The sequence below is a fragment of the Cyprinodon tularosa genome, unplaced genomic scaffold (assembly GCF_016077235.1).
Source record: "Cyprinodon tularosa strain WSP-4 unplaced genomic scaffold, ASM1607723v1 ctg95, whole genome shotgun sequence".
NCBI lineage: Eukaryota > Metazoa > Chordata > Actinopteri > Cyprinodontiformes > Cyprinodontidae > Cyprinodon > Cyprinodon tularosa.
Window position 1 is genome coordinate 739,832 of NW_024039729.1, and position 13,334 is coordinate 753,165.

A 13,334-nucleotide genomic window follows, 5' to 3' on the forward strand; every position below is an offset into this window, starting at 1 on the left:
AACAGAGACTAATGCAAGGAAGCCTTTTCAACTCAAAATGTCAGAAATAGCTTTGAGTTCGAGGCTTTATAGAGTGGACCAAAAACAGTGCATATTGTGCATTATGTGCAGTATGCAGATATGCAAAGTGCAATATGCAAAAAAGTGCATATTTTACCCCAACCTCAACCAGCATTCAGATTGCGATTACTGTTGCAGTCTCACCTTCCAAGAGGCCCTGATAATCAGGGAGATAGTCACCTGGTGGTTCCCTGCCAGATTACTTTTGGATTTATACCACAACTGCCTTCAACATTCAACCCAGCAGAAACCATCTCTGCCTCTGCATTTTGCGTCCAGCTACAAACTTCTACACATCCTGACACCTCTGGGTTCTTGTGGAGTATTTCCCGGTGGAGCTACAGCATGTCTTCACAGTCAGAACTGTCATTAAAAAGTTTGATGATTTCTTTTGTGAAGGATGGTCAATACAGTTGGTATCTACAGATGTGGAGCAATTTATTTTGACATTAAATTAAACCAGAATCAGTGTCTACAAATGAATAGATATTGAAAAGTGCTCTAAAATGCACTGGAAATGCATTATATCTCTATTTTACGGAGGACTGTCAGCTGCCACATTTGGTTTTATATAAAATATAATAAAACACTTGAAATTATAAAATAAAAAAATAAAAAACTCTCCTAACTCTTGCAGGGAGGTGACCGAGAAAAAGCCGGAGGTTTTAAGATCGTCTGTCTTAGTGACATCAGGGATCTGTTCAGGCCACGCAAACAACCTTTCTACGCCGCCTTCGGCAACAGGACTAATGTAACTCCACACTGGTTGCAGAAATGTTTTTTTGTATTATTTGATTTTTGTCATTTAGGTGGTCTCTGAAAGATTTAGCACAAGAACCTTTGCACTGAAGCTTATCTGTATTGCTTTGCAGGATGCTTATGCCTATAAGCAGGTTGGAGTATCTGAGGCTAGAATCTTCACAGTTAACCCTAAAGCAGAGCTTATCCAAGAGATGACTAAAGGCAACAAGTCTTCATGAGTCTAACACCAGTACAATTTCATTTCCAATAGTAAAACCTAAGCTGTTACATCAAAATGAATATTTGTGACATGCTGTAATACATTCATGGATTACGATTTGTAACATCTTGGTTGGATGCTTGTTTTGCAGGTATAACCACCTTAGTGGGTTGGTTGAGCATTTCTTCCCCGTGCTCTCTGCTGAAGGCAGTAACTCCTCTGTTCTGGATTATCCTGACTACAGCAGCTTCTCCTACTGGAAGGAGCCTCTACCAAAACTGGACATGGACGCTCTGCTGTAGACCGAACCAAGTCTTCAGTCACCATAAATGCACACAGAAACCTAAACCTTTCTTTTTATTAGAACAGGAAACGGCTGTTATTGATTTTATTCTGCACTCAAAGGTAGATCCTGTTTCAGCTATTTGAGTCTGAGTCACTGAATAAATTTTCTCTTAAACAGTGACAACTTTTTAAAATAATTTATGATTCTTATTAAACGCAATGTTCAAAACCACACCAAGTGATGCCTAAAGCATAGAAATCTTTAATGTTAATGCCTTACTTGTAAGCTAATGGAGATTTTCACTGTAAACCCCAACATACGCTATCATCCATGCGTCAGAGTGAGAAAGAGATCTTGCTTTTCTTAAGGTTTAAGGTTTTGTAGCTCATTTTATCCCCAAAAAACAAGACTGTTTGAATATTCATTATAAATGGATCAGTACGATCTCATTGAGTTAAACGGTTACAGCTTTATGTTTGCATAAAAGCCTTTGGAGCTTGAATAAGAAGTAGATCTGATGAGTTACTCTAGCCTAAAGGTTATTTAGCATAAGAACTTTATATAATGCAGAAGACTGTGATGCTAAGTTTAGCACATTGTTTAATAGCAGATTTCTAACAACTGTACACTACAAACATGAGCATCAGATTTTAGACTAACGGTAAGATGCATTGCTGATGTCAATATTGATTTTAGCTGTGAAAAGGAAACACTAATCCTGGGATAAATGTATATTTATTGATTTTGTATGTTTTATCATGTCGATGTTTTAAGATTTTTCTGTGAACCAGATATAGAGAAACATAAAGGAGTTAAAAACAATGTTTTGTAGAATACATCCTTTTTATTTTCAATAAACTTGTTTATGGACATTTGTTTCCTCCTTCAATAGTGATATACAAACGATTTTAGTCGCAACACTGTTTGATCGATAGGAGGGAGCATTCTTGTTTAATATGAGGCTTATTAATACAAATTTCCTGCATGTTTTCAAGCATTACTTGCAAATTCAGTTGAGCCCAAAGGTTTAATGAAAGAAAAAAAAATGTTTTTCTTTGTTTTGGTTTTTTACAAACCGTACTGCTCATTTGATCATAGCTTTTCCAATTTCATTCATAGGATTTAGTAATAAATATTTTGGCAGTTTAAATTTCTCGTTGAGAAAAATACAAATTTAATTCAAAAATACTAAATTTATCCCAAAGGGAGATTAAATAAATGTATGCAAGGGGACAATAGGATCTCTATGGATATATACAATTAGGGTTAATTCAATACTCTCCTGAATAATCAAAGATTTATCCACATTTCACTTCATATTTAGTTTAGAATTGTGGCATGTTGGTTAAAAAAAACTTTAAATTCTTGGAGCTTCATCTATCTCCACTCCACCACCAGTTTCAGAAACATTAAGCGCTATGTTTCTTGCCAAGGGTTGTGCTACAAAGACAAAGTTATTGTATCAATAAATTTCTCCAAATTGTCTTTTCTCTTCATGTGAGTTTTTCAGATTGAACAGTATTTTTTTTTTCTTTTTTGTCCCTAAAATCTATTTTTATACCTCACCATCTAAAGTCCTTTTAATAATATATGCTGGTGAATATTCTCAATCATCCAGGTGATATCATTCCAAAAAAGTGGGAAAAACAACAACAACAAAAAAAAAAACACTGGACTTTGTTTTCAAAGTTTGAAGACATTTTGCTTCCCATCCAGGAAGCTTTCTCAATTAAAAATGTCTGGAGTAGCGTTGAGTTCCAGGCTTATAGATTATAGAGTGGCCCAAACAAAAGCCTTGTTATGGCTTAGAAAACATGCAAATTGAACCAAAAAAACAGGTCTAGCCCTTAGTAATACAGAGTCTTTTAGGTCGTTTGTTGGCCTGCAAAACCTGATACTGGCCCATGCATCTGTAAAGAGGAGTTGTTAGGGTCGTTGTTGGCCTGGCTAAACAGGCCAGATAACAGAAGAACCGTGTAAGAGATCCAAGTGTGCAATGTGAATTAAAATGTGCAGATTAGACTCACCTGGTTCACTGTCTGGAGAGAACAAATGCACAGCATGGAGATGACTTAATAATAAAGTATCCTGCTTAGCATGTTACAGTGTTCTGACTTAAAAGTAATGCTCAGGAATAACAGTTTTAATATTCATGCTAAGTTGTTCCTAAAAGGTATTTTTGCAGACATGCACATGTTGAAAAATAAAAGTACAAATGACGTTTAAAGAGAACTGCTTCTTTATTTGAATTTATTGTCAAGTAGGTATTTATTATTAGAAATATTAAATAGAAGTAAAGGCAAATATGAAGTGATGTTAAAAATGTATGTGAATATTACTTTAAAATCCCACAAAAGTAAGCAATGAAGTTTTTTTTTTTTTTTTTTAACTAAATAGTATACATTTCAGGCTACATTTAGCAAATGCCTTAGATTTGTATTAGTAAAAAATACTAGTAAATAGTAAGTAAATTTCAATGAGAAATGTTTAATAGCTAGTGAATGCCTCTCAAGTTATACAGTTTCATACAGTTTTCTTTGTGAATTTTACTTGGAATTTCTGAGTTAAAAAACATTCCAAATTTTAAGTAAATCCCACTTCAAATTTCTTTCAGTTTGGAAAAAAAAATCTTAAAATAGGAATGCGTAGTTTCTGCAATAAAACTATAATATAAAAAAATATTTGAAAATATTTTAGATAGATAGATAGATGCACATGGCCTCAATTTTCTGTTTGCCGTTTATTTTTGTCGACATACATACACCGTCCGGTAGGTGGCGGTAGGTTGGTTTATCAACCGGCAGACAATTTCTAAGTGAAGAAGTAACCATTAGCAACGAAGAAGAAGCTATTGAGCTAACGTAGTGATAGTTTAGCTTTAAATTATGCTGTGAGAAAATTGCCAGTATGGATAAAAAGAAGAAACCCCTTGAAGTAGCAGCGTCAACTGTAAGTCACTAGATATCAATATTTAATCATGAGTACTTGGCTTTTGTCCTCTATGTTGTATAAACCATAAAAACACATTAGCTAAGGCCCTGTCAATGCTAGCTGTGTAGAGTGGTGTACTTTCTAAATATTGAAAAGTGTTCTGTAAAATATATTTTCTACAGCTGGTTGACCTTAAAGCTGAACTGTACAGGAAGCAGGAACAGTTTAAACGGGAGAAACTCGGACAGGAAAATGCCGAAGCTGGACTAAAAACCAAACTAAACTCCAAGGTACATTTCAGATGATCTGTAATAATAACGAGCTTTTTGCATGATCCAGATATATTTCTACCTTTCTCCTCTTTATTTTATCTATTCAGAAGCCCAATATTTGGAGTAAACAAAACGCTGGAGTTTCAGCTCGAGCTGCCAAAGATGCAGAGCAGCTGTCGGAGGAACAAGTCACTCTGGACACAGCCAGGTTAGTTTATTTTTGATTAAAGGGTTTTGATGCTTCCACATAGAGGTGACCATTATGTTTGACGTCTAATTCTGATTTACCATAGGCGCAAACTGGAGGAGAAGGCCAGACTCTATGAGCAGATGACAAAAGGAGACTTCCCAGGTTGATGCATTATAAAGCTATTTGTTACCCATTTAACTTTCATAGAATATATCACATTATAACCATAAAGCTCAATGGGATTTCATGTGACAAAGCCATGCAGAGTAATGCAAACAGAAGGCATAGATTTTTAATGTACTTTTACAAATCTGAAAAGTCAGGGTGAATGGGGAATGTTTATCTGACCACAGATTCTCAATTGAATTTAGATCTGTGCTTTGACTGGGGCATTTATACACCTAAGTGTACATTAATCTAATCTAAACCATTCTGTACTTAAGTAGTTTTCTTTTAGTTTGTTTTATCCTAGAAGGGCGACTTTTCAAAACAAAAAAAATGGAGCAAAAGTTTTTGTTCAACTGGAAGCCTTTTGAGTCTTTCCGCCACCTCTGTTCCTTGTTCCTTGCGTATAAAAACAACAGCAGGATAGGCTGCTTTTGTTCACAGGGACATGGACGCATCCCAACAACATGATACAGCCACAACCATGTTTCATGTGTGTCATGTTTCTCTACATTTAACATTTTGAATATAGGCTAGAAAGTTCACTTTTGGTCTTATCACACTAGAGCACTTCCAATTACTTGTTCTGTCTCCTTGGAGGCTTGAAGACATCTACAGTTATGATTTCTTATTGATTTCTTTTAACAACAGGTCCAGTTTAGATATATCTCCATCGTTTTTATTTGGGGCATACTCTTTTCTGAAATGTGGGATTAAACAGTGCTCCCTGAAAATGTCTAAATTGGGTGAAGTCTAAAAGGATTTGGACACTTTCAGACTTTTATTTGTAAATCCTGTTCAAGACCTTTCACCTGCCACTCACTTCATATTTGTGCATATGTATTCCATAAAAATCCACAAAACATACATTAAGATTTGTTGTAGCGTTGCTATTTTGCAAGGCTTTGTGCACATCAAAGAGCTTTTTGTGACTCTGTGTTAAACCTGTTCTGTTGTTCATCAGATGAAGAGACGGAGGGACTTTACCTTGTTGACTTCACCCAGAAGATAATTGACAAGAAGAGAGAAACATTTGCACAGAAAGAGAAGGAGGAGGAAGAAAAGGCCTGTTTGTCTCCCATCCCCCCTCCTCAGAATCCAGATGAGGAATGGTAATGTATCCTAATCTGAATTTAATCAATAAATCTTTCACTTTCTAAACTGCATCTTTTTCGGGGTTCATGTTTGACATGTTGCCAAAAAACCTACAAAGACAATTCTGGGTGCCTTATAAACAATGTTTAAAAAAGGTAAGAAATCTTCTCTTTTTTTTGTTTAGGGTGGATTATGTGGATGCTTTGGGCCGGTCTCGAAGATGCATGAAAAAAGATCTGCCAAGTTTCATGAAAATGGACCAGGACCTTAATGGAAAGGGGTATATATTTGACCTAACTTTCGTCTTCTCCTTATGAAGACTTTAAGGATAAACTCTGGTTGAGTGGAGAAGAGGAAGATCATAAAGATTGTTCATTAATGTAGTAAAGAAGGAATTTCACAGGGTCGGGCAGTTACAGTGTAGGCAAATCAACCCATGAAGACAAAGGAATTTACTTGGTATTTAGGTTGTTTTTGTGAATGACTCTTCTCATCAAAAATGTCTTAATATGTAAAAACTTCATATGACTTTAAAAGCTGTTTAGTATACGTAAGAAAATTTTTTTGGTACAAGTGTATTGATGTTTTTTCTTTACATTAGAAATGGTTAATTGACTTAAAGAAAGTGCCTTATTGGATATTCTTGGCTTACACGTGTATTTTTTGCTCAGAGGTGATGATTTGAAAGTCAGACATTTCTTTGTTTGCTCCTTTGGTTAAAGATATTAAGTTCAGTTTGTTTTAATTCTCCTGGTTTCTATAGAACAGTCTCCAGTGATAAGACGTTACTCTCAGAGGACATGCGTCGAGAGCTGCAGAGGCGGGAGTGGGAGAGGGAGGAGGAGGAGGCCATGAAGAGGCCGGTCGGACCGATCCACTACGAGGACATTAGAGCACAAGGTGAGCAGGCAATCAAAACGCTGCAATAAACTCAGATTCATGGATTCAGATCCAGCGTGCAGACTTTTAAAGCAGGCAAGTTCTGAGGAAGGCAAAAACCAAGAGAGACAGATTGTCTTTGATACCTGCTGCTAAAGTTATGCCTTTAACTTAAAGCCATAAGCATTGTTGGCTTTTCTTATTCTGCGGATTGGTCTTCGAATTGGGGTGTTAACATTACTGAAGTCTGGTTTGGTTTTATGTTGAAAAAAAAAAAGAGTGACTAATTCTGTCTTTTTATTTTCACCAATCATAGAGGCGAGAGAGCTTGGTGTGGGATACTTTGCTTTCTCTCAGGATCAGGAACAGCGCAGAAAGCAAAGAGAAACTCTGGACATGCTCAGAGACCAGGTGCGTTAAAATGGAATCGAAAAAAATAGAAATCAGGTTCATTGGATTACGAAATATATGAAGGATAAATCTAGCAGTAGGGTGTGTAAGAAGAGAAAGACGGGTCACAAAATACTGTCACATAAGGATGTACAGGGACTTCATGATGGGATATGAGGTTAATCATCTAGTTATTGCAACTTCAACATGATTTGTTTTTTCTTTCTTCTATCTTTTAATATGCTGAACATTTTGTGTTATTTCTACATGTTACTGCAACCCAACATCTAAACTTCCATAGCGGATCTTAAAAGTCCAACTTGCTACATTCTGTCTTTTCTCTCCTTCAGACCACAGATCAGCGGACTAAAAGAGAACGACTGAAAGAGAAGAGGCAGGCCATGCTGCGGGCTCGACTGGCCAAGGTTAGGCAGAGGAAGAAGAAGGCTAAGATGGATGGCACTGAGGAAGAGGAGAAAGAAGAAGAAAATCAAGGTTAGCCTTTGAGTTCACAAAGAAAGTCCCTTTGTGGATTAGCATTGAATACTCCTGTTTTTCTGTCAGAGATACAAGTTAAGAACTGATGTTGAATGTTTGTTACAGGAGAGGAAGGGGAGGATGAAGAAGTTGGACCTTTCCCTCCATCAGATGTGCCACCAGAGGTCAGCACTCTAAAGAAGGTGGAAGTGGAGATTCAGGAGAGAAGGGATACCAAACCTGGAGTTCCCCATGTCAGAGAATGGGACAGAGGCAAAGGTAAACCTTTTAACTGTAACCTTAATAATTCATGAATGAAACAAGTAGGGATGCACCGACCCACTTTTTTCACCTCCGATACGATACCGATATTTGAAGTTTGATGTCGGCGGATGCCAATACCAAAAACGGCACTGAATTATTACCTTAAAAATGGTTTTATTGTGTGAAAAAAAAAAAAAAAAATGAGATCATTCTTCTGTGCATAGGACCTGACTTCCCTTTTCTTTAAAACATATGAAACAACCCAAATATAAATGTTATGACTCATTCATGTAACAACTGTGCACAAAATCTTAAACCAAAAGTTCCCTGGATTGGTCAACATGTAAAAAAAGTGTCATTATCATTATGAAATATCTCTGTGATTTATTTATTACTTTTTTTGGCCTGTATACTGTTACATGGAAAAATTTCACTTGATTCCTTTGCTTCCATCAAAGTTAGCTGCTTCCCGCTGCTTCCTTTTTGTTTGCCGAGTCCGATAATCTCAGCATGTTCCTTGTTATAAAATTTCTGGCGGTGTTTCATTAAGTTGGTGGTGTTATAGTTTGAATATTTAACACCGCCTCTTGGAACATTTCTCCCACAAATATTGCACATAGCCATTGGCTAGTAGGCTGAGAGAGCGTGAAAAACCTTCACACCGCAGATACTTTCGCTCGCTCCATCATAAGCAATATGGCTGTGTTGTGTTGTTGCACTGCTGTATGACGGCAGACCATAGCATAGAGTTAGAATGAATAGATCGGCCTTTATATCGAATCAATTGTCACCGATACCGATCTAGTTTTATTTCTTTATATCTGGACGGATACCGATAAAAATATCGGATCGATGCAGCCCTAGAAACAAAGGCATCAGTTCAATTAAATGCTAAGCTGCTATGGAAAGACGGTTGTAAAGTGTTGAAACTTGTTAGCAAGCTGTACAACAAGAAAATACCAGCACAATTTACAATGTTTACATGGGAGTCTTTAGATTTATCATGCAGTAAAACCCACAGCAAATTATAAAGGCTTTAGAACAGGGGTGGGTAATTCCAGTTCCGGAGAGCTGGTATCCTGCAACTTTTAGATCCATCGTTGGTCCAACACACCTGAATTAAATGGCCCGAGTTACCTCCTCAGTATGCAGTCGATTTCTCTCAATTATCGAATTACTTGATTAAGGTGTGTTGCACCAAAGGCACATAAAAAAGTTGCAGGATACCGGCCCTAGGAACTGGAATTGCCCACCCCTGCTCAATTTTTAACCATTTCGTAAGTCCTGTTCTGACCTTACAGAAAGACTCATTCTTTAATGTCAGCTATTTGAGTTAGCCACCCTGACAGTGCTGAGCTGGCTGTTAAATCCTTCAACCGGTGGTTGAAGGATTTAACAACCCTTCAAAATGAATAATTTAGTCCTCTGGAAAAATAATAGGTTTCCTAAAACATTTTTGTGATGCTACAACAAACAGCTGTGTATTTTATTAGGATTTAATGCAGCAGACCAACACAAAGTATGCATAAGTATAAGATGGAGAAAAAAGTCTAGGATTCGTTTTGTATGTGTTTTTCTTCCCCTTTTCTCTGATAGCCTTTGATTTAGACTTTTGTAAGGTAACTATGTTACAGCAGAACTGCTGTCAAGTTGATGACCGTTGAATTTCCTAATGTAAAAACTGTTTGCTTATTATTTTTTTTCCAGAATTCATGTTTAGTGAGTGGAAAAATCGACTTCGAGAGGAGCGAGAGTCGGAGTTTGCCCCTCCCTCTGCATACTTCAGTGAAGACAGAAGACCAAAACTGGGAAATACTAAAAGTCAGCAGAATAAATCCAACATGCTCTTTAAATCAACTAAATATCCTGAAGAGGTCACTAAAAGTGAGACCAAACCAGAGCCTCCAGGTGTGTCTTCACCTCCTCAGCCTCAGCAGGAGGATCCCCCTGCATACTTTCAGTCTCCACCACCCACTCCTGCAGGGAGCTCCTCGTCTTCAGCTCCACCGTTTATTCCCCAGTACCCACCACCGCCTCCTTTCTATCCCCCGTTTCCCCCTCCTCCCTTTCAGTTTGCAGGACCGCCACATTCCCATCCTCCATTCATCCCACAGTACCAGTACCCGGCCCAGTATGCTCCACAGGAGCCACCTCCTCCAGGAGAGGAGACTCAGACTCAGCAGCCTCCTGGAGGTGCTCCTCAGAGTTTAGATGACATGTTATCCTTCTACAGGAACTCCACCTGAAGGCTTCTTTTATGTATATAATTACTGCAATAGAAAACTGAGTCTACTTAAGAATTAAATAAACCAACGTATTTGAAAATGTTTTTGTGTCCATCTTCAAATTTTGCGTTATAGAAGAAGCCACCAGATGGCACTTTGCCACTTATAAGACACCAGAACAAAATTCCTAGGACTACAGAGACTGAAGTTCCTACTGAATGTTTTTGAAAGTTTAATTCTTGAATGAAATAACTATGATATATTGTTTTCACTAGAGAACATAAGTTAGTTGTGGTTAATAAAAACCCACAAATTTGTTCCTGATATGAAGTTGAAATTCATTTAAAAAAATGGCTTTGATTGTTTTAACTACAACATGGGTTTGATAAATGAGTTTATGTAGACCAATAAAAAGGAATTTTCTTACAGATGTGTTTTCCTGCTAGATGCGCCTGTCTGAGTGGCTCAGAGAGTAGAGGTGGCTGTTTCTGGTATAGAGATTCTTTCAATCTTTTAGGCAGTGGTGGCCTAGTAGAGCAAAGTGTTCGGGCTCATTTACATGCATGTCCTTTACAGTAAATGGACTGCGATGCTCTGTTAGGATGAATTACTGAATCTGTGCGATGCGGCATGGAGAGGACCAGCCTGTGGTTCTGCTGAACCCAGGTTGCTTTGATGGTGCCCTTCTGCCTGACTGCATTGCTTGGTCCGGTTAATTATCAGCTCACCAGCACTGGAACAGTGGTGTGCAAACTTTTTATTTTTTTCCCTCCTGCTTTCTTTGAAATCACACATGGAATGTGGAAAAGACCAACGTAGATGGAGTCCAAAGTACAAGTGAAACTTAAACAATCCTGCAGAATTACTTTTGGGGTACCTAAATTATTTTGTCAAATATTTTATCATTGATTCAGGAAATTAGTATTTTTATGTAACATTGGGATGTAGTTGCTCTTTGAAAATGTCTTGTATTTAGCCCAGTGTATTAAATAGGTTTTCTCCCAAGTCTACTAATGTTTTGTGATGTACTGAACATTTCCCAACTAAGCAAAGTTTCATTTGTTGGAGGGACATATCTGTGCTACTTATTGTTTTAGGGGACCCAGAAGCCACATTATTCCAAGCTTCACCGGTTGGAATGATTCTTGAATAGGTTTTATTTCACAATCTGCTGAAGGCTGTGGATATATATATTGCTTGAATCATTTTTTTTTTTTAAACATATTTTTCCTACCACTTAATTTTTCCAGAATATTTTTGAATACAGTCCTCTGTGAACAGTCATTTTTTTTTTCAGTTTTTCTTTTCTTAGAAAAAAAAAAACAAAAAACTTTTCTAAATCAAAAATCTTCTTTATTGGGTTTTATGTTGTACTGAAACTTCCATTGAAATGGATTTTCAGGTTTATCAAAAAACATATACTCGCCATAATTTGTTTATTGTATGAGGCCTTTAGACCTTCAACCCTCCAAGTTAAGCAGAAGGTCATCTGGTTCATGTTCTGGTCAAAACTAACCTAGGTAGACCAGTGTTCCTTTCCCCCCTTTCTTTTAAGCAGAGCTAGACGTGATGGCTTTGAACTTTAAGAGTATAAAGGCTAGAATTACAGATCCACCACGCTACATATCAGCATTTAAATTCCCTAAACAAAACCAATAGAAAGCTGCTATTTTCAGGAAAGGAAATTTATGATTGCATTCAGAACATTTTTCAGACCTGATTGCAACATTGTATCATCCAGCAATCCTGTACTTATTGTGAAACTGGCACAAGCATAGTCTTGTAGTAGTTTTGTTTTCTTTAATAATGCGAGAATCTTCTTCTTTGTAGCTGTGTTGGTTCCTGGTTGGGCCAGGCCAGGTCTGGTCCAGTGTTAATGCAGTTACACAGAGATAAAAGCTAAGCAGAGAATGGCCCAACCAGCAAGCTGCCTTAGATATCTTTTCACTAGGAGAACTAAGCTTTGGTTGGATAAAATGTATTCCTTCCCTGCAGGATGTAATCAGGAGATGGGGGTTGGTGGGTTCTTACTGAGGTCAAAAAGAGATTCAAAGATTCACTTAGTGCTAAAAAAAAAAAAAAATCAACGCTTGTTCTCTCTCTCTTTCTTTTTTTTTTTTTTTTTTATTGTTGTCTGATTCTGCCCTGAATTGGTTTTCTACTAATCCTCACTTTTTAGCCCGTGCAAAGCAAAAGCATTTTGGTGAAATCCACTTATATACTCTCTGTAGCATGATAAAGCAACATCTTTCTGCACACACAGATTAAATAACTGCTCCTCTCAGCCGACACACAGATGCTCGCTTTTCTTGCCACAGATTCTTACCACTGGATTTCAACTGAACTGGACACATTTTGCTGCAAAACCTCCAGATGCAGTTGGAGCTTAGTGAACCTGCACCTCTATTGAACCTCTTTGAGTGCTTTAGACAGTTTTATGATGCAGGATTTCAGTGACACAGCAGGTGACTAATCTGGGGATCAAACTCGTTAAGTGTCAACCTTGGTGTATCCTCCTGAGACCCTGCGTCCACCTCCGAGGACATTGCATATGTGCCTCTCTGCCTCTAATACTTTATTTTTTTTTCAACTTTAACCCACTGGCCTCATTAGTAGACATTCCCAGCATCCTCTAGGGGTTAGATGACAATACTACACTCATTTGAATGACAGCAAGATGGTGGGAATCTCAGTGAAAAGCTTCTACTACAACTCTTGTAACAAATATGGCCAAGGTAAAAATACTAATATTTTATCTTTGAAATAAGTGTTTTTATGCACAATTACATCTTTAGCTTCAAAAAACATGCATATTTGAAAAAAAAAAAACCCAACAACAGTAGCAAAGCACAATGTCGGTAAAGATAAAGTACACATTTGAGGACATCAGGGCTATATTTTGTTATTGTCTGTGTCATGTGATTGGATGAATGTGGGAATATTTATACGTTTACAGATATGAATGGTTGTTGTAAGTTATATTTGATGACATATTTTGATTAGATGAATATGGAATATTAAAGCTATTTAAATTGTTCTTGCAAGTAGTACATTTTTCAACCAAAAAATTAGTTTGCCAGCTACATTAGCCACCTAAGTTTGGTATAGAATTGGATCTGAATTTATTATTAATTCAACA

General features: G+C 37.2%; 1 protein-coding gene across 1 annotated transcript; it reads left to right on the plus strand.

The window, feature by feature from the left end:
- The first annotated feature begins 4,098 nt into the window (after window positions 1-4,098).
- On the plus strand, window positions 4,099-10,621 carry ccdc174 (coiled-coil domain containing 174). The gene is made up of 11 exons (XM_038275181.1): window positions 4,099-4,256; window positions 4,421-4,528; window positions 4,618-4,718; window positions 4,804-4,862; window positions 5,830-5,977; window positions 6,145-6,240; window positions 6,724-6,860; window positions 7,156-7,250; window positions 7,580-7,724; window positions 7,833-7,985; window positions 9,678-10,621. Exons 1-11 carry the CDS (start codon window positions 4,215-4,217, stop codon window positions 10,214-10,216), a joined length of 1,623 nt encoding a protein of 540 aa, XP_038131109.1. The 5' UTR covers window positions 4,099-4,214; the 3' UTR covers window positions 10,217-10,621.
- The last annotated feature ends 2,713 nt before the right edge of the window (window positions 10,622-13,334 follow it).